Here is a 27,714-nt window from a genome sequence, read left to right on the forward strand (position 1 = left end):
ATTAAGGATATGGAATTCTCAACCACGAGCAGGTGAAGAAGAATGTTGATGTCAAACGCTTTGATCCACTCAGAACGGATTGTTTCAATGAACAAAGGCGACAACACGTTCACTTCCGGTAAACAGATGTGTCTTTTCGCGCATACGTGTTTTCCTCCAGATTCATCCATGTTGTTAGTCGCATTAAGGTCGACCCCCCCTCCACCTCCACCCCCCCAAATACATTTTAACCCACCCCCTCCCGTGACGACACAGGTTCTATTCGCGCATGGACGCTTGGAATCGTCACCCGGCTCCTCGCCGCTCGCGCTCTCTGCGTGCGATTGACGTTGTTTGAAAATCTTAAATTGTTGGCTTAATAAAATGTATAGAAACTTTTGCTCATTGACGTCATTGACCTCTTTGGTGTCCACGTCCAGACGCGTCCGCTGTCCCCGGGGGTCTCAGGTCTACCTGGAATCCGCGTTCAAGTAAACTGCGATGAAAACAAATAGTTTCAGGAAAGAAAAAGGATGAAAACACAAACCAGCTGTCAACAGATGAATACTAATGGTAAAGTATCAAAACAGAAACTCGGACAATATATTTTTCATTAAAAGAAATACATTTCTATTAAAAGATTTAAATAAAAATATTAATATTGTGTATTTGTTTAATATTGTATTATTTTGTATTTTATTCCATCTTAATTTGTTTTAAATAATATTCATTGTTTAATTGTATGTTTTTTTTTAGCTGTTTTACCTTTGTAAAACCCATTTGCTTTTGTTTGGCAATATTAACTTGACATTACCTTATTTTGTGAGCTCCACCGCTCCTATGTGTACATTGTTTAGGAAGAAAAGCATTGTGTAAAGTGAATGCTGTGAGTCACTGCACGCCCAATTCTCTATTTTGTATAAACAACATAAGACCTCCTGTAGCAGGTCAGGGAGAGTCCTTGATGTCCTGTTCCTCAGAGCCAACAAGACAGCAGCTGAATGGTTTCTCTCTCTGCTACCCAACAAGACTATGACGGTTCTGTTTCACACTTACTACAGGGAGTCCAAACACTATATATTTACTTTTAGAAATGGAGATTTTAAATCCCTATTTGTTTGCCCACTCTTCAGCGGCTGTTTCAGGTCTTCTAATTTCATAAACCTTTGACCCGGTGACCCAGCCAGGGTGGATCGGACGGCAGAAGAACCATTTACTGTACTTTCAAGATGCCTTGATGACGTCATCATGTGCACAAAACATCCCGCAGAACCATGATGTCATATCAGTTACCACAGCAATGTCAACCAAACTTGACAACCGATGTTACACATGTGAACATTACAGCATACACAGGCCCATAGCCGCTGCAGCCGTCCAGCTTATGTATATTCACAAAGTTTAAAAAGATCTGCACGACAAACAAACACAAACAGTATGAATAGAACAACCTTTATTAGCCGGATTTAAACATTCCAGTACAGGAAGATAGCTCAGCTTCTATAACTGACTAATATGTTTCATATTCATTGTTTGTACAAATATTTATGTTACCAACTTTTAAATGAAGTTAAAAGAAACCAAACATCATGATTTCGTCACTTCGGTTATACGTTGCAATCAGCACAACACCATTTTCCACATTATTTAGATTGTTTTTGTGTTTTACTTGTACATCTTGTTTACTTGTTTGTGTAGGTGGCTGAGGGTGACTTGATGAGCTGAATGAGCAGCCTTGAACGTGCCAGTCTGCTCCATAGGGAATGAGTTTCTCCACTTTCGCTCACATGATTTTGTTAAAATGTGAAATTGTGCAGCATTGTAGAGAATTGCAGCATTTTGTTGAATTTGCATAAAACCCTGCGATTGTGAAAAGCTGGAGGGACTAGTTATTGTTTGACAGGGTTGTCGATCCTGAAGCCTCCTCCGGCGAAGTGTGGTTTGTCGGGGTTCAGCTGGGGCAGAGTTTTTCGGTCTTCCACATAGATTCTGCTCCTCTGTTCACTGGAGAAACACACAGACGCACACAGAGCTCCAGGCACAACATTCATAGATATATTGAATAGTTTGTTTTGATATGGAATGTTTGGTTTTCAATGGCTATCAGATTTGATTGATATTACTTGACCTTGCAATCTTAGTTTATCCCTATTATGTCATCACATGATTGTCACAAGGGCAAAAAAAGGCTCCAACAAATGTATAATATAGGCTACACACAGTAGGTGAACCTCACCTGCTCTTCTTTTTCTCACAGAGGTACTTCTTCTTGACGTCTGCCAGCTCGTTGGCCAGGCTTTGATTCTCACTTTTGTACTCGTTCATCTTAGAATCGAGCATCCACGCCTCTGCTTTCAAAGCCTGTGAAACCAGGACCACAAAACCGCTTTGTCAGTGGATTTAGAGAAGCAACCAGCACCATGTTTTATTAAAAATACTAACAAGAGTATAAGATGTATTCTGCATGTCTTTGCTGTTCTTACAATGCTACTGTAATTCAATAAACTACTCAAGGGACTACATTTGATATAAAGTAGGAGAGGGATGCAACACTAAAGGGATGAAAAGACAAAGCAAAAAACAAAGAGTTGTCATAAAAGTCACAGAGGACCTTGAGCTTCTTGTTTTTCTCTCTGATGCTCCAGTGACACTGCTGCAGCTGCTCGGCTGCCTCTGGACCAGGCTGTCGGGCCAGAATGTGCTTCAGATCCACGTACAGTCTCTCCTTCTCCTTTGAGGGGAGAGTGGTGGGGAGCGAGAGAGTGAGAGTGACGGAGGGAGAATAAGTCAGACTACTAAATCTGTGAAGTAAGTTGTATGTTGGTGTGTACATGTTGCAGTGTTTACCTGTAATAAGAGCTCACTTTCTTCAAGCTCTTGTGTCTTTGCGATCAGCCGTTTCTGTAGAGATTGAATCTTCTGGATCAATTCGTATTTGTCGGGGTCACTGCCCTGCAGGGAAGGAGTCATTTATAGAATGTTAATAGACTGTGACCTTTTCACACTGCATAATGAGGATTTCTCTGCTCAGTAAAGCCTTAATTCTGCTGGAAAGATAACTTTGAACATCTTCCCCTGGAATACAAATTAGAATATTCCCTCACCTCCAGTTGTCTCCATCTGTGAATGTTGATGGGCTTCAGTTGTTCTTCAAGGATGCTGTTCCTTGTTCTCTCTCTGAGCAGCTCCCTCTGCAGGTGGAAGAGTTCGCCCCTGTAACATGGCGACTCCGTCACATTTCATATTTGGATTGTTCTGACATGAAAGGCATGTGAGCAGCGGCCAGAGGGAACTTTTTTATGGTTTGTCAGATGAATGTTCAAAGGTCATAAGTACCTACCGACATCACTCCATCTTTCTTCATTCCTCTAATGGAATTAACTCTTAATCTTTGCCTACCGCTGCCCTCTCAAATCTGTCCTCTTCCCTGTTTTACCTCAGATCCTCTGCCCTGGGCACAGTCTTGTCCAAGATGTTCCTCTTGCGTCTGAGCCTCTTAATTTCCAGTTTGAGCAGATCAATGTCCTCCATCCGCTGGTTGTAGTGGAAGTCTCCCTTGGCCAGGATGGAGTGCTGGATCCGGATCTTCTCACACAGCAGCGTCCGTTCATCATTGCTGTGCAGCAGCTGTTTGCCCAGGTTGTCTCGCTCTCTGATCACCTTTGTTTGTCAAAGAATTAAGAAACAGAGCAAGGACACAACATTTCATTCATACAATGTTTTTCCGTCACTCTATGTCTTTCTCTCCCTCCATCTCTCTGTTTACCTGCTCCAATTGTTTCTTCTGTCGGATCTGCTCAGCGTCAGCATCAGCTACAATCTTTTGCAGGTTTTGTTGTTCTGCTTTCTGATTGTCAGCACGCTGCTTTGTCTTCTCCAGCTGCTGCTTCATCAGCTGCAGCTCCCCCTGTGGCAGAAACGTAGAGGGACAACTGACTTCAATGTTATATGTATTTGGCTGACATTGTGACATAACAATGTCATTATTGCCATGTACTTTATTGTACTTCATCCATCCACACCCTACAGGGGAAACTGATAGTTATTTGTTGTTATAAATTTCAACAAATGAGAAAACAGCAAAAACTGTAGAGTCGACTGTAGAGTGTGGAGGAACTTTCTAGACTAAAGTGGACTTTCTTAATTCGCTAATTTTCATACATTTTTATTAAATGTTATGTTGCATTATGTTGCAGTTTTTGTGAGGACAATTGACCACCCTAACACGAGCATTCTTAGTGGTTTTGACTGACCTTTTATGTGCTTGAATTTACTTACCAAATGATATATATCACGGTAAACTTCTTTATTTTAATCTGTCATATGTGCATGAGATTTCAAACCTAACATTGTCCTTCTAAACCTTATGGCCTAAAAAATGTATTTGAAAAATGTCTGCAAATCCTTGATTAGGCATAATCAAACGTTTGAATGTGATCAAAATGCAAATAGTTCCCAACACGTGAGGCATTTTGGGACAGTATCAGAAATATAAACATTTCATACTTTAAAGAAAAAAGGGCCTTCATTGGAAGTGATGAAATAAACCAACCATGTGTTAAATGGATCCATTTTTATGGCAACAAATACATACCTGACATGTCTGCCCCTCCTAATCAGTTTCACCTGTGTCTCATTAGTTTCCCTTTGATCATCTTCCCCCTCACCTTCAGTTCTCTCTGCACTCCTGATCCATTTTTTTGACGAGCACTTTCATTCTCCTCCTTTGTCGTTTTGATTTTTGAATTTTGGTCCAGAGTATATTATGATCAGTTAACCATGGATACTTGAGATCTCCATGCATGCCCCTTGCATACATTGATACATGTTTTAAATATCAGCTGCTGAAACTCTGGTGTGTGATGATCAGAGATTTTTAAAGAATGCGATTTCTGACTCTATTGGTATTTTTGTGACTGGAAGTTCTCCATTTTAAAATGTGGTGATCTCATTCTTAAAATAAGGAACACAATCTCAATCCCATTGTCAAAGACCATTGTAGTAAAATGTAGTTTACCTTATCTAGATTAAGTAAGAGCCGTGATCTTTGAGTCCATTTTCTAGAATAAGCCATGCTTGGTAGGATTATTTCTCTTACATGACAAAACATTTAATTCCTGGAAGTAATGTTTGTTACTTTCTTCCTTTTCATGTTTTCTGTGAGCACCAACCACAGTGGAAGGCTGCAGTACCTTGAGAGCCTCGTTATCTTTCTCTAACCGCTTGTGCTCCTGCTGATCCTTCACCAGGGCCAACTCCTTCCCCGAGATCTCATCTCTCAGCCGCGTAACCTGGTTAGTCATGGTCTTCATCTTCCTCTTCATTTCTGCAATGTCATCCTGAAGCAGTGAGACAGACAATGATGTTGAAAAAAGAAAAACATAAACTTGAAAAAGAAATGTAGATTGGTTTTGGTAAAAGTATAGCTAAAATGAAGAATTTGTTATAAAGCGTCCTAACCTGAGCCTCAATGAGGTTTTTACTGTAGAGGTTCCTTTCAGCCACGACGGCTTCCAGCAGGTTCTCTTGCTGTTTGAGTTTGCACTCTGCCTCAGTGACCTTCTTCCTGAAATCAAACAGCTCCATTTCTCTCATTTCTATGTCACCAACTTTTTGCTGCACCTGTGGAGAGACAGTCAACATTTATATGACACAGAGCAAAGATGAAATAAACAGAAAATCCTGACCTCTGAAAATCATCTTGGCTTATCAAATTAATCCAAATACCAAACTATATTATAGAAATGTTCTGTTGAATTGGGAAATTGTCTTAGATTGCCACAATTCTGCTCCAATAAATTGCTTCAACTGCAACTGCTGCAAATTGGTGCAACTGCAACTTCTTTATTTTTAGTTTTTAGTAGTGTCTATATTATAAAAGTGAATTATTAAAATGGGTGTTTTGTATCTTTTGTGTGACCTGCCTTCTGCATGAGGTTGCTGGTCTCATTGATGTAGCGGTCACGCTCTTTTTCCAGCTGTTGGATGATCTTGCGCTGCTTCTGAGCCTCTTGGTGGTAGTTATGGATTTCCTGCTCGAGGTTCTTCTTGTCCTGCTCAAGGAGCTTCACAGTGCTCTGCTGTTTCTTTGTCGTGTGTGTAGCTTTGATTATGTTCTATTGATGAGGAGACATACACAAATATAGAAGCGCAAACACATGTACTGTATACAACAGAGAAATGTAAATGCTACATATATGCTATATGATACTTTGTGGCTGCAATATCCTCCAGTGTTCTGGGAAGCCTTTCCACAAGAGTTTGAAGTGTATCTGTGGGGTTTAAAAACCTTTCAGCCAAAAGAATATTTGTGATGTCATACGAATGCATCTCAAGGTGTTCAATGTGCTGTGTTCAGGACTCCAGTTCTTCCAAACTCATCAAACCAGGTCTTTATGGACCTGGTTTTGCAGCGCAGACATGCTGATAGAGGAAAGGGCCTCACTCCCCAAACTGTTGCCACAAAGTCGAGAGCACAAAATGTCTTTGTATGCTGTCACTCCTTTTGGTCAACAATCAATCACTCTAATTGGTGCCATTCCCTTAAAATAAATGTATCATTATTGTGCACTCCGCTCTGACATTACTTCTCCTCTGGCTCTCCTCACTAGGCAGCCAGCTGTCTCCCTCACAGGAACTCTGTGGTGAGTGATGCAACAGAGGATAGGCACCTTTTATAAACAGTACTATGTGCCTCAGCCGTAGGCGGCCCTGCTCTGAGTTCGTATGGTCTCCTGTCTCATTGGTGAGCTGTCAATGCTCCTAGACACGTCCACTGCACAATAACAGCACTTACAGTTCACCAGGGCAGATCTAGCAGGGCATTGAACTGAACATTCATGAACTGACTCGTGGCGAAGGTTGCATCATATGAAAGTGCCACAGTTAAAGTCACTGAACTCAGTACGACTTCTTCTACTGCCAGTGTTTGTTTGGAAATTGAACGGCTATGTGCTTGATTTTATACAATTGTTAGAAAAGGTTGTGGCTTAAACACCTTAATTCGAAGATGTAGGGGGGTGTACACATACTTTCCGCCATAAAGTTTCAGATGGGGTTTTTTCGGGCCTTTAATAGAAATAAATCCTCTCTTATTTTTTCCTATCATTGTTTTTTGACAGTCAGACGAAGACCTGGGACACATTTTTCATGCAATATGTAGCGCATACCTTGTTCAAGATGTCTCTCTCTCTGGTCAGATCGTCTATAGCTTTCCTATCGGCTTCAGCTTGCTTTTGAGAAGCTTCAAGATCTGCAGAAGGAACACGGGTAGAGTAAGTATTTAGTTAAAGACGTCTTTCCTTTTTTTGTACTGAATATTCTTTTGAAGGAAATAAACCGGACAGCTCAACGACATTCCTCCTGGATTAATAACTACGTTTTCCTTTGATTAGAATGCAGGTCTCAGTGAGGTCTCTTGCCTTTCTCCAAACCAGCAATCTGAGCTTTCAGTGTCTCCCTCTGCACATCCACTTCAGCTTTTTGATCCTCCATTTGGTGAAATTTCTTCTGTATAACTTCTCTCATCTTTGATAGCTTGGCAAGCTCCTGCCGCATCTGACTCACCTCCTCTTCTTTTATCTGTCAATGAGAGAGTAAAGGTTGTATGAAGCAAGACACAGAGGTTTCATAAAAGGAGGGTAGTGGAACTGAGGACGAGTATGACATTTGTCTTTGGCTTAGTATTTATAGATGTCAAGTCTCATAGACAAGAACATTGCTTTCTTGCTCTAGCTAAGCAAGAAAGCAATCTTCGTTTGGACAGTTTAACCAATTCAGATAACAGATTGATTGTACTCATTGAAAGATTGTTTGAAGGATAAAGTAAAGATACATTTCTTAAAATTACCCAATAGTTATCAATAATTCAAATTGACTGATTGAATTAATAGACAATGCCCCAATAATGAGTGCAACAATGATCTTGAAAAAACCTTGTGGTTCCAAAGTACTTCTCCCGTGACCTATGACATGTTGTCGTGGATCTAATAACTTTACACTGACAGACTTTGCACATTAAGCACTACATTAAATAATTAACAATTTGTACAGGTAACAGAAAAACTCCTGCAAAGCATCTCTGCTCTCCTACAGAGGACGAAAATAGGTTCCACTTAGAATGACTCATGCTACATACATGTATGTCTAGAACACATAGTATGACTGTACAGAACATGGCCACAGCAGAGGTGAGTCACTGTTGCTAAAGACTGGACAGTAGTTTGTTGTGATGGGAGCACCTTGAGTTCATTTGCACTCTGCTGGTTTTCCAGGGAGAGATATTCTTTGACAGATGAGAGATTGTCATACTCCTGCTGCAGCTTGGCGTTCTTCATCTGCATCTGCTCCAGCTCCTTGGTGATCCTCTCATTTGAGATCTGTCAGAGCAGAGGAAGGAAAACACAATCAAACACACGCTGGTTGTAATGGCATCTGTGCGGCTTGTGTCTTTGTATTGATATAGATAAATTACTGCCGGTGCACATGTCTATTAGTTTACTTTTTACTAGTGAAGTTTCCTTAATGGCGTGCAGTCCCTCTTTACTGTTCACCTTCAGCTCTTTAAGTTGCTGCTCCAGTCTCTGCTGCTCCTCTTTTGTCCTTTGACCCTGCAGATTCAGGGCTTTGATGTCCCCCAGCTTGGCCTCCATGTCAACGTGAAGCTGCTTCACCTCTTTCTCCAACTTTTCCTTCAGCCGCGTCTCCCGGAAAATCTCATTCTTTTGGACCTCAAGCTCCTGTTGCAGCTGTCAAAGCAGGAACAGGGATAGATTGCACTCATTTCATTTGGTTGATTAAAATCCCTGATAGCCAAAGAAGATTCAACAAAGTTATATGAAAGCAATTTGAATAAGATGTGTTACTTGCTGATAAGAAAAGAGTCTGATATCAGAGATACAGCCCTTCTACTGTCTCTATTGTCTTTAAGATGATTGTATTAGTAGTCAATGTAATGTTTATAAAATGTAGAACATATCTACCTGAGTAATATTGTCCAAAGCGTTCTCTCTTTGGGCTTCTATCTCCTGTTGAGTTGCATTGGCCCCATTGATTTCCTCTCTCAGACTCTCTGCTGTTGTTAACAATTGGTCTCTCTCTTTGGTCAGCTCCTCGTTCCTTTTTAGCAGGTCACTGGTACTGATAACACACAGAACACACACACCAATATAGCTGATGACCTAGAAGAGAGTATGTAAAATGGAGTGTGTAATCCAGCTCTGTTCATCAAAACATGCCTCCTATTTGAGGACATAATAAGGAGAAACTTTATTTGGTCAAATCACATGCAAACACGTCATCTGAAATTTGTCTTGCGCCCCCTCACAACATAGCACACACACACACATGCATTACAGAGGGCTGTTTAGGGGTGCGGTGCCTTGCTCAAGGGCACCTCGGCAGTGCCCCGGCAGCAAACTGGCAACTCTCCAGCTGCCAGTCCACACTTCTTTCTTGGTCCATACGGGGGACTCGAACCGACAACATGCGATATGGACTGAGCTACTGCCACCAATCACTCCTACTGTATGAATCACCTGTGTTGTTGGTCTTTGGAGATGCCCGAGTTTTGTTCAACCTGTTTGGTAAGGTTTGCAATCTCGTCCTTTAAATGGGAAATGGTCTCTCTGTCCCTCTTGTCTTTGTCATGAGCAGCATCAACCATTTTCCAAGCTTTATCAAGCTCCTACAATACAAGCATAGTGAGATGTGTTACGCATTATCCTTTGCCATAGCATTAATAAACCTGGAGGGGGGGAGAGAGAGAGATCATCCTGCAACTTTGAACTAAACTGTAGGATTCTTGTCACTGGCATGTAGCCTCAGATTTTAATATTTTCATTTAGTATGACACTGTAGCAGACCCATAGATACCACATGCTGCATGCTGTAGCCTCTTGTTTACCTTCTTCAGTGAATTAATTGTTGCCTCGTCTTCCTGTGACAGCTTCAGGGCGGCAGTGGCTTTGGTGGATGCAGACATAACCTCTGCATTCAGCTCCCTGCATTTTGACATCAGCCTCCTCTCATTGTCCCGGGACTTCTTTAGCGCTTGGACCAGCTTCTCGTACTCCAAACGTATCTTGTCCATGCTCTCGTCCCCAGTCAGCTCACTGAGGACTAGCTGGAAGTCCTCCAGGCCCTGAAAGGCATCCTGTGCCTCTTTCTCTGCTGGTCCAGATTCCTAGAAATAGAATCACAAACATGCAGTAGGTAAAGTGGCAACCAGATCCTGAGGTAAAGTGGCAACCAGATCCTGAAGGAAAAAGATTCCAAAGATACAGATATTAAAGATTTGAACAGGGACGATACAAAAGGGTCTTCAACTATGAGATATAGATGTAGATGTAGATATGTAGATTCCACATATATAACTCATAATTTTCTTTCATCTACAATGTAGATGAAAGAAAATTATGTTGTTACTCGCAATATCCATGACGACGTCGGACTTTGCTAACTGTGCGACATCATTTAGTCATTTTACGTACCGCAGCTGTATCACTTTATTTTGCGTTGTTAAACTTGAAATACGCTCACTTCCACGTCACCTCGATAATAACTTGTGTGAGTCATAAAAGAAACACGTAGTAAACAGTACCCACCTCCATAATGAGTGTTTGTACAAAACTACTCAAGGTTTAAGACTAATTACTCCTTTTTCGTCGGTCTGGTGTGTTCTGTCATACAGGGACGTGTTGACGGTGGTTACCGAGCAACAGCTTATCTCGCGAGACTTGGAGGCGGTTTTTTTTGCAGGGACGCAATGCACGTTGTTGTAACAATAGTAAATTGTCAATACACGTTCCGTTGCACTTGTTTGGGTGCTTATGTTGAATATACGTCTATATGATTAATTATTTGAATTGTATTCAATCTCTTTAGCTGCACTTGACTCAATTGATATTTATAAATGTAGTAAACTTGAACCTAAAGCACAACAAAGAACCAAGAGCTACAGAAGAGAGATTCTTCAAATATTTTACATAAATTATAAATGTGTCTTTTCTCTGGTTACAGGAGCAATTGTTTCTCCAAGAACTTTTAGTGTAACCATAACTTTTGCTTCTGGTGGTTTTGACTTACTATACTATTCTCGTATGTCGTATTGGCCTTGTAAAGTTGCAAAGAGTAGATGTTTTGTGTAAAGGCCTTTATTTTTGTAGTTAACAGGAGTCTGGTTATGGCCCCTCACTGTGCAACAATAGACAAGTTATATTCTCTTGTGTACTTACAGAACAAATCATAGTTACAAATTATTTTTGACCCACACCAGGAGAGGGAAAGGAATGATGACACATTATTTGTAGTCCTGTTGTGTCTCAGCCAGATGTGCAGATTGCACGTTTCTTTTAGTTAGCCAAGTAATGGAAAGAAGAATATAATACTTTCATGATGATATAAATGTGTTTCAGATTAATCATAATCCAGCATGTGCAGTAATACACTCAGTATTTGCTGCATGGAGTCTTAACTGAGGTCAATGTTTTAGATCCTATATTAGTCAGTCTAAACTACAGGAGTGGACTAAAGTGTTTTTGAGGCGGATTTAAACTGAAAGTGACATTCTGCTGAACTCTTACAGTGACATCAACCCACCTTACTCAATACCAGGTGCTGAGTCAGAGACAGAATAAGATGAATATCCACTGGCTTCTCTGCACTGATGGAGTCAAAGGTGATGACTATTGCAGGGCCACAGCCTCTGTGGTGAAATGGGAGACACCTTTACTTTCAAACAAACATTAGTAAACATGTCACATCAACATGTTACCATAGCTGACTTGGACTGATACTGACTGACTGATTGACTGCTTGCTGGCTTGGTAATCACACTAGTTCCACCATTTTGTGAATGCTATAAGAAAATAGATTTTCAATAGTGATAATTGTAGTAATAATTATCAAAATCACAAACGTTTCATTTGGTGTAATTCTTACTCATCTAAACTCACACACTGCTTTAGTAGTAATCAGGCATGAATGCACTGAATATCTATCCTGTATTTATACTAATTTTATAGTAAGTCATTCTACATATTTAAATATGAAGTGCATCAAATCATATGGATATTAGTTCAATAATACAAAAAATCATTTTAGAAAATTTTAACATTTTAATAAATAAAATTTGATGTAATATACACCATTATGAATATACAACTACAACAAGCATACCAAGACATTTGTAATACAAAAACTGACACTTTAATTGAGTTGCTTTAAAAGCTGACATTTTTAGGAATCGGGGCGGGGGGTGAGCAGGAATTATAATAGCCATACATTCTTGTTAGTGTTTGTGCCAACAAATATAAAAAGCATGACGATCATGAGCACTGACTCCTCAAGAGATGTTAGAAATAAAAACTGGATCGTTACACATCTGGACTAAAGATTTCCATGAAGAGAAACTTTGAGGTACTGAGTTGTCGATATCTGTAACATCTGGCATCTGTGACTAACAGTGAACACAGTCGCACATGTAACAAAACAAACCATACAAATGAAATCTGTAACTCAAAACTGTTTAAAACATCTCAGGAAGACCGAACAACTGAGAGGAGACAATGACTCGACTTCTTCTACTCCCACACGTATTGCATTTAGTGTGGATTTAGAAAAGAAAAAGACAAAAGATATATTTTTCAATGAAAGTTGTACATAAACATGAAACTTTCAATTATTGAGGCCTCAAAAAGTTGAGTTGAGTGTTTGCAGCAAACCTTTCCAGAATAACAGCACCTTTGTGAGTTATTCTGATGGGTTTTTGTCGATCTCCAAACATAACAACACTGCATCAAAGTTAAGAAACAGATGATATCTAGTGGTGAGATTTGGAGTCGTTTGGTTGAACAAGCACCAAGGAGTCTATTTTACTAAACTTGAAATTGCATCCAAGAGTTTATTTCATGTACTCATAGGTAGAGTTAGTATGTTTGCTAACAAAAGACACCAGTGATTTTAAATGTTCCAATATGAACCATCAGGACAATTAGAACATCTATGAGCCAAAATAACCAAAGAGATTATTTGGCTCAGCACCAAACACCTTTTGTGTGTCTACCAATACATTAGACTTTGAAGCACTGTCAGACCAAAGCTCAGTAAAAACAAATTGTAAACCAATAAATACCAAGAAAATAGTTATGAAATGTATTTTCTATGCAACATGTATGCTATTAAATCTCCTTGCATTCTCAAATCTGCCACTCAAAATGTCCGACCTGTGTTTTCCCTGAAGCAACAGCAGTCAAAGGAAATGTTTTTAAAGGGGACATAAATAGCTTTTTATTTTATTGATAAGATATTGAACATGTGCTGAATTTGTAAAGACTTGAGGTTTGCGGTTATAGAAATGCATCTGGTGAAACATGAGGCAAGTGATGTTTATAGATTCCACACCTTGAATCCTCCTTACTCTGTGGACAATCATCATCTACAAACGGATGAATTAATATAGTTTCTTATATATTCTTCGGCTTTTAAGATGTTTTTTATAGTAAACAAATACATTCTGACATCAGACATTAACAACCAAAAAGGTCTTGAGTTACACATCAACATATCTTCGAATTGGTCTAAATATTATTGTATTTGTCTGTAGTTTGAGTTGATATAAGAAGAATTAATGTTACCTTAAAGTGTCATCATAATTATGCTTTGTAACCACACTTATATGAGAAAAACTCACATGTTTAAATAGACCCTTTAACTGTATCCAAACGTATTATTTGTTAGCTAAACAGTAATAGAAATGAGTTATATCCATTATAGAGGTAGTTTATTCATATCCAATGCATTAAATTGTTTAATTTAATGTTTAATGTTTAATATTGGATTCATTTTAATTACAGATACAATGACAAACATCTTTGTATTATTCATGAAACGTATGTTTTGATGACAGCGATATTGTAGTAGTTTGCCACACAGTTCTTTCATCAAGCTTAAAATAACCCTGGGTTGATGTTAATGTGAAATATTATTTTTCCTGCAGTTTTGTCTGGAAAATAGTGTTTTTTTTTCATTAATAATTTTTATTTCACATCGTTGTAATTGACTTTTCTCCTATTTGACGTTGCTGTCACTCAAAATCCATGAATGACCTAAACATGGCCTGTATTCACTGAACAGTAATGGCCTTGCAAAGATTAGTAAATGATTTTTTTTGGCAAATAAAAGAATTTCAAAGGTGGAATGAGTCCTAAATGAAAATAATAACATATTAATCTGTATATGTCCCCTTTAACACATGGTCCTGTAAATTTGACCGTAAGCTGCTTTTAAAGTTAATGACTAGTTAGAATGATGTCACATAACCCTATCAACCTTTAATGATTTCCCTAAGATATAATAAAGATGAAATAATGTATTTTCTGGTATTATATGATTTCCCAGCCAAATACAAACCTACAGTACACCACAGGATTGTGTAGCTACATTTTGTCTGAAGCAAGGAAATAACTCAAAATAAAAAGCACCACAGATGTTGTTGTTTTTTAAATAGCACCAGTTGTCAGGAAGTGAATGATGTTTTTTTTTTGGCAATGTACTGATATCTATAATTAACTTTAGCAGCCGCTGCAACGCTCATCCTCCACTTTTGAGCGAAAGGCAAGTGAACTTACATGTTGGACAATGTGGCAAAAATCATCTGACGTAAACGCAATCACATTGCACATGTTTCTGTCAGACATACAAAATTGAAAAAAATCAAATAAATCAAAGGTGAATGGATCCCCTTAATTACGTCAGTTCAAAGCATCATCATGAAGCACTGTCTCTATTACATACATACTATAAATATGCACTGGAAAACATTTCTGATGATTACATTTGTATTTCTGTGCTCTGCTGAGGTTCGTTAGTGAGAGAGCACCATGACAGGGATAACCATGAACCATTCTCTCATGCTTAAGACAAACAATCATACAGGAGGTAATTCATAAGAATGCACAAAAACTACACAGTGCCAAATCAGCACCATGGTAACTGAAGCTTCTGTAGTCTTCATTATTTCATTCATTACGACCAGTATCCTGTAACTGGCATAATGTCATGTTGAAGGTAAAAGCCAAATCAAATCAATCTGTTAATGAGTTGGGACAAATAAAAGATCCACATCTTATGCTGCTTTGGATTTATTTATTTTTACTGATCTAGAGCATCTAGAACTAACTAAGAGAACCAGTGCAGGATGAGGATAGTTAGACATGTGAAAGAGGCAGTTTAACTAAACAGACTAACTGACTCATATTGTATATTGCAGTGATTGATAATTAACATATAATTCATGAAAAACTGAAATTTACCATCAGAGGGTTTTTTTGTGATGACGTATTTAATGTATTTAACAGGCATCACACTGTTATCTGCCACATATTATCCACATGATCAACCTAGTGCTTCGTTTAACAAATTACCTCCCACAGAGTTTTCAGAGAGAATGTGTCGAGATTAAATTATGCGAGTATATAAAAACTCAAATCAAATAAGAGAGGATCTGAACCACTGTCCACCACAAGCTATCAACGTGGTAAGATGATGACCAACAAAAAATTCAGCAAAATCACAATCACATTTGACTCAGTCTGCTATTCACGCCACATAGATGTTGCTATAAAAACTAGTTTGCCATAAGCTCTGTGTCCATCTGAGTGTCTCTGTGGAATAAACAATGAGATATACAGTACAGTGACAGCTAATATGGTGCACCTTTTTCATTATTTCTTTAGTTTTTTCACAGAAATGAAAGATTTATCATCAGACAGACGTCATATTTCTCTACTTTGTGTAAGATCCTGCAATGCTACAGTATAAAGCAACAAATGAATATAAAAATAAGAACAAGATAAGAATATAGACTTGAAAACAAGTACTGCGCCCAAATATAGATACTCATATAACCATTGTAGTTCCATGACAATATATATATATGTATATATCTATACATATATATATACAGCATATAAACAGTATATATATAATTTTTCCTCTATATTTTTGGTTCTATAATATTAAATTCTTAAACTAATTTCTAGCATTTAGATTTCCATCACTCACATATAGACAGTGCTCTGATACATCATGTTATAATGAGTCACTGAAGCAGACCTACACTACTCAATCCCACTCAGTCTTCAAAGTACTTTATGTGCATCATATATTTTTCTACAAAAAAATATATATATGATAATGTAAGTGTATTTGAGATATTATTTACACTGTGGAACCAAACCATCAAATCGCTCATGCCTCTTTGAACACTCAAGCCATTAGTAACATATGGGCAGAAGAAGTACGTATGATATTTGAATACACTCCACCGTGATGCTGAACCCATAAGCTGATCGCTCAAATCTGCAGTGTTTTTTCACAAAACACCAAAGAACATCTGTGTCTCAAATGTATGATTACGTTCTCATTTTCTTTCCTAATTAAGCCCGTGTGAGTTGAAAGTTTTTTTGTCAGTTTTTTTTCTGATTCAGCCTATAGTTTCACAGGAGACACAGCTGGTGTATTATAATATCATCATTTTTCATTTTTAATCCAATTTGGTTGCACTGTGAAAAAGCTGAACAGAACAACAGGAAAAAGCAATGATTGGGAAGTCTAAAGTGAATCTGTTAATGAATTGAACAATGGGCTCCATTTTGGTCTTTAAATGTTAGTGGAAGGGTGGCTTGGCCAGGGAAGAACACATTAAATTTTAGTGCTGATCCAGATCCATGAGAGGATCCAAGAATATTTTAATTAACAGTGCAATTCATTTCTGTCAATTTCTTCTAAAATAATACACCAATTACAGAAAATTGATGACAGACTCTCAATAGGTATGAAATGGTCTTGAACAGGATCTGAATCTGGTGGAATAAAATATGTTTGGCCGGGGGCACAATAATGAAATAGCGCGAGAAACATGCAACAACTGATCTGAGATGATGCTGATTCATGCAAACAGTTTGGATTTATCTTTAATAGTTATGGAGATAAATCCAGAAGACATATCTTTATTAGTGACACATTGTTCAGCCTTGGGGGATGTATGCTTTTTCATGAGTGCCCCTCCAATTTCTTGCCTGTCCCACTCTCTTTAAAGAAAATCAAATGTATGATATGGTACTCATAGGTGTCATGCCCAATAAGATCAATTGTGATCCACATTTGTAACAAAAAAAAGAAGAAATAGCAAATACAATAGTTTACTTTAAATTGTGTGACATAGGTTAGCACCACAGATTCTCCATTCAAAGCATGTTCAACATGTCAAAATGCAATATAGTGCTAAGTCTAAATGCAAAGCTGGAGCATTATGAGACCAAAACCAGACTCCTCATTTTAAGAGTGACACAGTATTGAGATTTGCTTCACAAACTCTCATTTTCAGTAATGTTTTTCTTCAGGTACACAACAATAATATCTACTAAGTTGCTAAGCCTTTACAGCACCACCAACTGGAACTCTTCACTATGATCTAAAGTGTGTAGTACGTCTTGTAATGAGGCCTCTTCTGATAAAGTTCTATATGTGCACCGTGCACACGGATATTTTCATTATAATACCTCTGAGCACTAACAATGGAACTTCTAAGCTCAGGTTGTTCACAAAGAACCCCAGATTTATATCTATTTACCACAACTCAGACCACTTTGACAAATATCAGCATCAAATCGATAACTTTCATTATAATTCAGACTACAGTTTGAAAATATACTTTGATAGACATCACAGAAATATTACAGAACAAATCTACATGGCCAAATACCACATTCTCTGGAATCCAAATGCATGACATGTTTTTACTGCAGCTCAATGCTACTGAAGCTAAACTAAACTAAAGATGAACTTCAGTTTTGTAAATGAAAGTCAAATTTGTTTTGTACTGCAATTTTCATTGGATTTCTGTTCAGCAATCATAACAGTGTGACTACAGAGCAACAAATAAACAAAAGATTTTTCCTCTGGCAAAGTTGTGACTTAAAGGAGGAATTTTCTTCTTCAATATTGAAAAATGGGGCATTTGTCATCACTTTTAAAAAAATGAAGGCACCACACGTAATTTTTCCAGATTCAAATATTGATATTGATTAATGGTCACTGCACATTAACAAATAAGTCTAAAAACATGCAAATGCCACCAATGTGTATCTTAGATGGTGCTGATTCAGCAGTATGAAATGGGTTTGACATATCTTCAGAAGTTACAGATATGGAGCCAATAGATGATGTCCTGAATATAGATGTACAAGGTATGATAAATATTTGTTATACACCCTATTTAAAGGTTGTGATAGCAAAGGTCTGACATAATAATGGTACAAAAGTGAGTTGAGGTTTGTGTTGGGCCTGGGTGGTGGTATGCTCTGAGTGTCCTCTAGTTTGTTTAAACGAGTGTTAAACATAGTCAAAGTTGCAAAATCCATAGGTCTGAATTAGATCCATAATAAAAGACCCCTAAATGGAAATAAGCCCAATCTAATTTTCTTGATACCTCCCCTTTAGCAGATCACTCCCTTTGTTTGATCTCTTTGCTCAACACATCATCTTTCTTGTTGTAGTGATGTCTCTCATTGTTGTCAGTAGCATTCGAATGGTTATACCATGCAAATAAAAGTTTTCACTATACACACTATGTACAAAGACACATTTCTCAGTGGCACATTAGGGGGTACAAAGGGGCATATTTGACCAAGCACTGATATCTAATGTCTCATCCGTCCACCTCACGCTGCCCTCAGTTCAGTTTCTCTTTAAAGCTCTTGGTGGAGAAGTAACTCGTCAGACAAAGCTTTTGAAACTTGAGGGTAACTTTCTCAAAGTTGGTGTTGTGGGTATTCTTTCACTCTACATTCAGCTAAAATGTATAAAACCAAATGATGCAGCTGAGGCTTTACTGTGAACAGAAGGACGTCACTGCATAGAAACAAAACTCACTGGGTGATTATCTGATCATTTTGGATGTTTAGAACCTTAAATTTTAACTCGGAAAATGTGCTGGCTTTGTGAACGTATTCCCCATAGCAGCATCTACAGTACATAACAAATAGTTCTATATTGAAAAAATCTATTTCATTTGAATTTGCATGCATATTATTGACCAATTGTATATAAAAAATGTAATTTCTTATCTTACATTTTACAATATAGACTAATTATATATATATATTTTCCAATAAGAATCTTCCATATATTTTAGGTACGTTTCATATCTGTCTTAATTTCTTAAATAGGGCAAAGCCTGAACGTGAGCTCTCCAGTTCCATGAAAAAATGTGATTGTTTACATAACATATGTCATGATGCAATATCAGATTTAGCTCCACATATAAATGTGGTCTGAAATGGATGTAAAAATGTCTAATTGTGTGTGTGTGTGTTTTGTTGCTGTTCACATTCACATATGGTATGCTGATTGCTGTTAGCAGCGTCTTGGTCATTTCTAATCAGTGGATAAAGTTAGGAGTACAGTACATTTATGAAGTCCTATACTAACAAAGGAATCAACTAGTGATCAACAACCACCACCCTCTTCTGAAGAAATCCTTCATGACTCCTGTCTCTACCTTTTGAAGTACTTCGATGAGAAAAGTTAAGTAAACTCCAAGTTTTACATCAAAACAATCCAGAGTCCTCATTCATTCAATTGATTCTATGAGAGATCTGCAAAGTGGACCAACAGTAATGATCAGACTGTGTGACACATTCAACAAACCAAACCAACCAAATGGCAGGAAAGGACACTAAAGCTCTCTGTTTCTTTTGTCTCTCGTCACTGTGATTTTGAATTCAAACTTCATTCCAGCAAGCACCTTTTGACAACAATGCAGCCTGACACAACGATCTTCAGAAAATATCCCATTAAAGTAGTTAACCAAGTATAGAATTCAATCTGGCAATTGTAATCAGTACTGCAATGATCTGCTGCAAGAGGAGCCACTGAAATGATCCATTATCACTTTAACACCATTTCCACAATAAGAGACCAGTATATTGACACACAAGCTGATTGTATTAGCCACGAAATTCTGCAAAGTCGAACCAATGTGTGTCAGATCATGTTAATCCATAAATTAAGTAGTTTCCAATATGTTAGTTATGGGGTCATATGGAGTCCAGATTAGAATTGGTTTATCTAATTACTTATAAATGTTAATTATAATATTTAATTTAACAAAGCAAAACTTTCCAACCAAAACCTTCTTATAACGTATGTACGTTGTAAACCTCAAATGTGAGCAGAGAGGTCAGTCAGATTCTAATTCCTTCCTCTACATGCATTTATTGTGGAAGTAGCTTGGTGTGAGTGTCTTTGCTCAAAATCACAACACCGCAACAATTCTGCCCATCGCCATTTAAATAATCTCTATGAGTGATATCAATCCAAACAACCTCAGCAGAACATGTAAATAAATACACCTTCACATTTAGGATCCGAGTACCTTGTGATAAAAGTCTAAAAATAGCATCAGCAGCTTGTAGTCATACAGCTCATATCTATCCCCCTTCAATATTGAATATTTCATTGGAGCCGCAGCGTGTGTGACCATGTTATGGCACATCCTTCACTTGACAGATAACAATTATAATGTGTTCCCCTTAATGTCCACTTTGTCTGTTAGGCTGGCATATCTGATCAATCCCGAATAACAACGGTCTTTGCTGTCAAATAATAGAACATAACAACAGAAGGAATGTTTACACCATCAGATGCAGCAACAAATTTCGCAACAATCCATGCATCATCTTTTAACATGGCTCACCATCACGGATTCAACTAAGCAAAGAGTGAAATGATCAGGGCTATAGATATAGAAAATGGCCAGATAAGGCGTTTACTTATCAGACACACACGCATACACACACGTAAATAAATGTAAAAAATTGTGAAGCACGCAACTGACCAGAAGCTCCATTAAGGCCAATCACATCCATTTATGCCTAATAATATATCAGAAAAATACTATCATATACTATGGCACAAAATCCTATCCTCCACTAGGTATGGTTGTTGTTTCGTTGATTGAAATAGACTCAAGTGTTTTTGGCATGAGTTTAGTTGTTTCTGAATAGGATTTGGAGCCCTCTACATGATCTAAAGCAGAGAAAAAGGAACACATTGAAATTGGGAAAGATTTTGCTCCAGTGCAAACACGAAAAGCTGGAGCGAGAGCTCACACGTCCCTGGAGCAAGTCAATGATTTTCACTAAAAATAAAACCTAATCTGTAAGGGGTTACTGGCTTTTTGGTTTCAAGTACAGTCTTGAGTCAAGATCAGTAATGTTTTCTTATCTTTTCAATTCACTGTTTGAACTTCGGCATCAAACTCCATAGAAAGAAACCTACAGCTATTATTACCTCATTCCTGCACAGTTCAAAATATAAATGATATTTTCACTTGAAATTAAATGTATTAGTAATAAAATGTCTAAAATGTAGCTTAATCTTGAATATTTTTAAATGAATGACCACTTTTTGATGCTTTTTAAACGCTTTGTTACAAGAATGAAATAAATGTTTGTTTGTCGCACATTTCTTAAACAGCAAGTTATGTGTATATATAATGAGTAAAGGTGTGTTTCTGAGAAGCGTTAATCAACTAACGGTTAATTACATATCACTATGCACGCAAATAATAACTGCTACATAATATATGAATGGATGTATGAAGCAAAGCAAGAAGGAACAGTGGTGAAAAAGGCTAGTTAGTTCTGCTGGCTGATCCTGGTGATTGTGTGGTCTCGTGTCCTGTGCTCTGAGGTATACTTTGTAGGAAGTGAGAACACCCATATTTGTGAGGCGAGTTTCTCGGCAGATAAGAGACGTTGCTGGCGGCGTGGAGCCGGTGGAAGGTGCTGTAAACAGAGACCCACAGGGCTTTTAGGGTGGGTGGGATTGGCTCAGCGCAAGAAACATGACCCAAGCCTGTAGAAGCCTTTCAAACAATGATAACACTGGAGTATGAAAACTGGATATACTGTGTATATATATATATATATATATAGATATTAAAAATGGAAAAGACAAGAGTTGATGTATTGCCTCTTTTAGAATATATCATTTTGCACTGGAGTAAAACTTTGGAAATAACTTGCTGCTGTAATTTAGTTTTAAATTGCAATGAATCTAAACATTTTTAAAGGGAAAGCTACTGGACCTAAGCGTATACATGACATTCATGTGCCATTGGAAATCCCAATAACTAGGCTGTAATAATTCATACACGATTTTCAGACAAAAAGCCATAGAACCAGAACTCTAATCTGCGATTAATCTGATTTCAGATTCTCCCAGGTACATTTGTACGGTATCACAGATTAGGTTTTGATATGAACTATTTACTCATGATTTGATACGTGGCATACAAGGGCATAGTTGTAGTAAGTCTGACTGCTGAAATTTAGTGCTATTCCCTCTTCCAGATAATAAATTGCGAACATTTAATTAGGAGACTTTTCTCCAAATGGGATGTACAGTATCTTGTAGTATCTTGGATCAGGCCGTATTGCATGTACTGTATATGACCTTGTCTGAAGGACTTTCAAAGGAGGGTGGCATGGTCTAGGTCTATGTTGTCCATGCTTGCCAAAATAGCCTTCTGGTCCTCCTGGGGTGGACGGCGGTACAGCAGAGCAGAAAAGCGAGTTAATGGGTCATGGACAATGGGCCGTTTCTTCTTCTTGCGGAGGTAGAGAGCTTCTTCGGGTTGGAGTACCTGAGAGGTGTAGGCCTGCTGGGTCTGAGAGGTGGAGACACCTGGAGAAGGAAGGGATAGAAGGTCAGTGCCTCAGACTGCTGGGCAGTGTCTACATGGGACAAAGATAAGAAAAAGTATGGGATCTGCCACCTACTACATTTCTGGGCCATTTATGATGCATGACAAAATGGTGGTCTTGTCAAATTTAATTACTTCCCATTGGAAATCACGGTGGTGAGTCTGTTGCATAAACAGATACTACATAATAATGTTAGCATCATGTCCCTGACATTTCTATGACAAATAGCTGTTTCCTGTCTCAAGTATTAGCCAACTCTACAGACAGTAAATTACTGCTATACCACATGTTGTTCGCAGAAGCTACAGCCTGATGTCTATTGTGATGAAAATGCATAACCTCATTTGAAATTCTTTGGCCTGTTGAATATCAGAGGACATTCACACTTCATGTTGCACGTGTGAGGAGGGGAAACGTAACGTATGTAACCTGCTTTGCGCTGTGTGACACCAATTATTTGCACAGCATAAACTGAGATGTCCTGCAGAGTATTTAGTTACAACCTGATGCACACAGGTGTTTGTGCTTATAGGCTAGTCTTAATTCATCCCTGACTCTGCTGTGCATTTTTGGTTGCATGTACTGTACGTCAAATTAGATGATCCAGATTAAACACCCAAAGCGGCGCCATTGCCAAATATATTGACTTGAGCAAAGAACCAAGAATATGTTATTCATAATTAAATCAGCAACTTGAGAAATAATTGTGCGTGTGCTCATTCAGTGGTCAGTGGTTCAGTGGGCAGTCGAATCTATTGGGGTTTCAGTCCAGTCGGACATTTTTTGGATTATTGGGATGTCGGAATAATAGGCTTTTGGACTCTGCAATGGCACCGAATCTCCCCCACTTACCTTTGTGTGGATCCATGTTTCTGACCCCTTTATTCAATAAGTAAGTAGATAAATTCATGGCAAACTGGTGTCCTTTATCCATGTGTCTGATTATGTTGTAATGGGCTACTAAAGTTACCTGGTAAATAAATTGGCAATTGCGATTACTTTAGTGGTTTCTAGAGACATGTTGTTTCTGCAATCTCTGGACATGATTAGTTCTTACCATGCTGAGTGTTATCGAGCCTGATGCGTGACAATTACTGATCAGAGTTAAAGGCTAATCATTGGGATAGTTATACTGAGTGGGGCAGGCATTGGGGAAAGTTATTGAACACGTATTGTTTCTGCATTTGGTCTGTCAGACACATGGGATGGTAGGGCATTGCAGCATGCAAGTCCTGCGTCTGAGCTGACAGGATGTGTTTGTGACTCAGTTCCTGTAATAAGCTCAAACTGTACCAGGATGTGTCCATAGAGCTGATATGTTGTGTGTGTGTGTGTTTGTGTAACGGCAGTCTCAGGTACACCCTGTCTGAAAAAGTTATTTAGCCATGGTCAAAGCAAGCACATGTCATTATCAATGATGATTGATAGTGAGGAGAGTCTCCCTTCCCAGTACAAAATCGAAATGATCCAAATTCAACCCCTTAATCTATCCATACATTAGGAATCAATTTGAATTTTTGCTATTAACCTACTGTCAGTGAATTGCATACATGTCGACACCAAAAATGTTTTTAATTCATGAATAAAAAATGATACCTCTCAAATACTGACACACTCCAATGCAGCTTATAACAAATGGCCAAAATGTAAAAGAGGAACAGAATGAGACACAATGTCCATGCCCCAGGACATTGTTGTTTTGCTGTGCCTGTCCTTCAACTTTGTGAAAGCTTATCCCTTGAACTGTACTGGTTTAAGCAGTTGTTTAAAGTTTTATACACAAAGCCGTTTAGGCATCTGCGAGATAGGCAGGGTGGTCCGACCTGCCACTATAATGGTAAAGGAAACACTTGACCTACTAAGGCAGTTATTTAATGCTGTATCAAGCTTTGAATCATCATTGAAAACAAAGTGAGATCAAGCTCACACCTGCTTTCTTTCTGGTCTTGGAGTTATTGTTGTTCACCGTCATCTTCTTGGCCTTTTTAATACGTTGGTATCTCAGTGCATCAATCCTCTCAGACCCTGAAAGTGCCCTCGGCGCACCTCGACGTTTTCTGGACGAAGAAGAGAGAGAGGGGAAAAAATGGTAACTCCAGGCCAAACCCAGTCAGTGGACTGTCTTTCTGCACTACGGAACACCACCAAATCAGAAACCCACACCTCAGAACAGTGCCGCTCATGCTAAGAAAAAGGTTCAGCACATTGCCAAAGGATCAATGTGAAACACCTAAGAAACTGTAGGTTTTCATGGGTTTGAAGAACAGTGCATTATTTCTACTAAATACATCACCTTGTTATTGATGAATAAATATCACAAAATTAGTTTACAATCCCAGATAGTGTGAGGTTTTTGTTTTGTTTTGTTTTGCTCAAATAAATCAAACAACTGCAAATGCTGCATGTCACAAGATTTCACCATCTATTCACTTTATGGTGTCCATCCAAGGATTCTCAACCTTGTCCTCGGGACCGGCATTGCATTTTTTTTCCACCTCTCTTTTCTCTTCTCTTATTAGCTTTATCAGCTAATCTACAGCTGGGAGGCAATGTGTCTTGATTAAGTGAGCACTGACTGAGCTAATCAGGTGTGAATAGAGAAAGGAGAGATGGAAATTTGCAATGCTGTGATTCTCCAGGACCAGGATTGTGAACTGAGTCTGTAGAGTAGGAGGGTGTGTAAAATGATATGGTAGACACATTTACGACTTGCACTGTTGGTTTCAGAGGATTTGCATTTCAAATTAAGAATATTTTGGATAAAGAGTAACCATAATTTACTGAAGGCATATTGGCAGATTGTTTTTTAATCTGAACTGATTCCACTCTGAAAATAACGCATGCAAATGTATTCCTAGTTCTCAGCTGCTCATGATTGCATCTGCAGACCCCCTTCCATTCATGGAGGCACTTGTGACTTGGGCATGGCAAAAATGTCTGCCACAAAAACACACACTTGGTTTTCTCAAGGCACAGAAAACAATTAGCATTGCACAGGGGCCATCTTTCCAACGTGGCTGCAGAGAGAAACCGAAGGTCATTAGTAGAGGGGGAGAATCACAGCTGAGCAACAAAGCATCATCAATATGTATTCATAGACATGGATACTGTCTACAATGGGCTTCACCATGCTGACAGGGGGAGAGATGGCGGGAGGGGAAAATGACTACTCGGGAACAGTCACATAATGAAAAATAAGCCAAAGAAAAGCGAAGCACTAGGACAACAAATGTAACAAGAGTTTATCCATATAATTGTTTGGGTTTTTTTTAAACGGAAGAGCAATATTTAGCGATGGCATGCATGGCAGTTTGCACATGGAACACAACTTTAAAGGGGAATACATTCAAAAGCACTTTAAAGGGCAGTTCACTCAAACATAAGGGAGTTCACAGCACCCCTTCATGCCCTCCCCCTGCATGCCTGTGGCAAAATCTTTGTTCTTTAACATAGACAGAAGTGTGTACGCTGTTTTGGTAGGGCACTCGTTTCACATGGTACTGACAACTGTTCTGCAGTCCAAACCTACGAGTGCAATTGGGCACTCAGAATAGAAGGTTTGAGTCATGCACTATACAGATGCTTTATTCAGAGAATTAAGACCATTTGTCCACCAGATTTCATACTTTTTGTTAATAGGGCTAAAACAATTGTGATGTCTCCTGATAATGATAGCAAGCTGTTCAAAATCAGCTCACATTTTAGAGTTCTTGTGCTAAAAGTATTTCTATGTTATTATTATATTCTATGAAGTTATTGAAACTACCACTGAGAGCTAACAACATGTTGCAGCACTGACGGGAACATGCAGGTCTGCTAAGCTGACTGAGAAAAAAATAAAAGCAGTGAAGGAAGGTTATTTGTGGACACAAAGCCTGAGGTAACTTCATGATGCCAATTTTTACAAATATTAGGGTTACAAAATACTTTCAATTAAAGTCGTATAACGTAACCATCTGTAAAATTACGATGGCGGACTGTGACTTGAGAAGAATGCTTTACAAAGTGCAAACTTGCGCTATATATTGTAGTCTTAAATGCTCTGTTTTTTCATAATCACAATATACCAAAAAGTGTCAACCTACAGAGTATTACCTTTTCTGATTCTCATTAAGAAGTTTAGTTAGTTAGTGCATCTTAATTTTTGATTCTGCACACATACCTTGCCCTGCTTGTGCCAAATACACAGCACTTGTCTGAAATGTTTTATGCTTGACAGTTTCTGCACTTATTATGTTTAACAAAAAACAAATTAAAACAAATTTAACTTTATTTTAACTTAAGTGCTTTTCTGTGGCTGTGTTATCTGCAACAAACCACTCAAGCAGAAGTCATGTTGTTGACCTCTAACCCAATCAGCTAACAGATGGCGTATGCATACCAGTCAGAATGCATACTGTACTGAAGACTGCAGAACTCAAAACGCATAGCTACATTGAGGAAAAAGGAAAAAAACAAAGAACTGAAATTAACTATAGCGTTGACTGAAGGAAGGAACAGATCAAAGACTCAAAGTCTTGTATTCCCCTTTAAAGGACGAGGTGATCAAAAAAGTCCCACCTGCTAACCCCCCCCTTTCAGACATGGATCCAACCCTTACCTATTGTGGTGTAGAGGACCTGGTCACAACAACGCTGCCCAGATAGCTGAGATCAATCAAAAACAAAGCAGGTAAGACTCCAGGAGCCATCAAGAACCACCATACTGCCCCTAATTCATAATGATGACATTGCAGTACATGAGAAGCTGACAGGCCCTGTGACACACTTTGCCCAACAACCTTCCCCTGGTAGTCAGTCCTCAGGGTGTCCTAAGGGCAATTGGTAAGGGAGAGGATGTTGAGGGAAAGGGAAGGGAAGTAAGGTAGGAAAGTTCTGGTTGCTTAGGGAGTAGGGGTAGAATTGGTCATGCAGTTAATTTACTAAGGCTGAGGATGGGCCGCAGGGCCTGCCGAGATGAACTC

At 38.5% G+C, this 27,714-nt stretch overlaps 2 protein-coding genes across 2 annotated transcripts in view; both read right to left on the bottom strand.

The window, feature by feature from the left end:
- Window positions 1-1,868: 1,868 nt before the first annotated feature.
- Window positions 1,869-10,589, bottom strand: cfap58 (cilia and flagella associated protein 58). The gene is made up of 18 exons (XM_076161198.1): window positions 10,584-10,589; window positions 9,884-10,162; window positions 9,516-9,664; window positions 8,961-9,111; window positions 8,532-8,726; window positions 8,220-8,357; window positions 7,401-7,560; window positions 7,149-7,231; window positions 5,904-6,095; window positions 5,440-5,601; window positions 5,172-5,318; window positions 3,746-3,886; window positions 3,416-3,639; window positions 3,084-3,192; window positions 2,827-2,931; window positions 2,591-2,710; window positions 2,216-2,340; window positions 1,869-1,983 (listed from the first exon to the last, which is right to left on the bottom strand). The coding sequence occupies exons 1-18, from the start codon at window positions 10,587-10,589 to the stop codon at window positions 1,869-1,871; spliced, it is 2,601 nt and encodes an 866-aa protein (XP_076017313.1).
- An 11,867-nt stretch (window positions 10,590-22,456) lies between these two features.
- Window positions 22,457-27,714, bottom strand: part of igsf9bb (immunoglobulin superfamily, member 9Bb) — a 72,232-nt gene continuing 66,974 nt past the window's right edge. Inside the window, exons 20-21 of the mRNA XM_076161372.1 lie at window positions 24,681-24,808; window positions 22,457-22,731 (exon numbers count right to left, since the gene is read on the bottom strand). Of these exons, the coding sequence (XP_076017487.1) occupies window positions 22,517-22,731; window positions 24,681-24,808 (343 nt within the window). The 3' untranslated portion in view covers window positions 22,457-22,516. The remainder of the gene's footprint in view (window positions 22,732-24,680; window positions 24,809-27,714) is intronic.

This window comes from Genypterus blacodes, unplaced genomic scaffold (genome assembly GCF_046128005.1).
Source record: "Genypterus blacodes isolate CSIRO-AG114 ecotype Tasmania unplaced genomic scaffold, CSIRO-AGI_Gbla_v1 ptg000111l_1, whole genome shotgun sequence".
Classification (NCBI taxonomy): Eukaryota; Metazoa; Chordata; class Actinopteri; order Ophidiiformes; family Ophidiidae; genus Genypterus; species Genypterus blacodes.

Coding starts and splice junctions, on each gene's coding strand:
- cfap58 (XM_076161198.1), bottom strand. Junction 9,665..9,883: donor CAATTAATTCACTGAAGAAG/GTAAACAAGAGG, acceptor CTTGTATTGTAG/GAGCTTGATAAAGCTTGGAA. Junction 7,561..8,219: donor AGAGTGCAAATGAACTCAAG/GTGCTCCCATCA, acceptor TCTCATTGACAG/ATAAAAGAAGAGGAGGTGAG.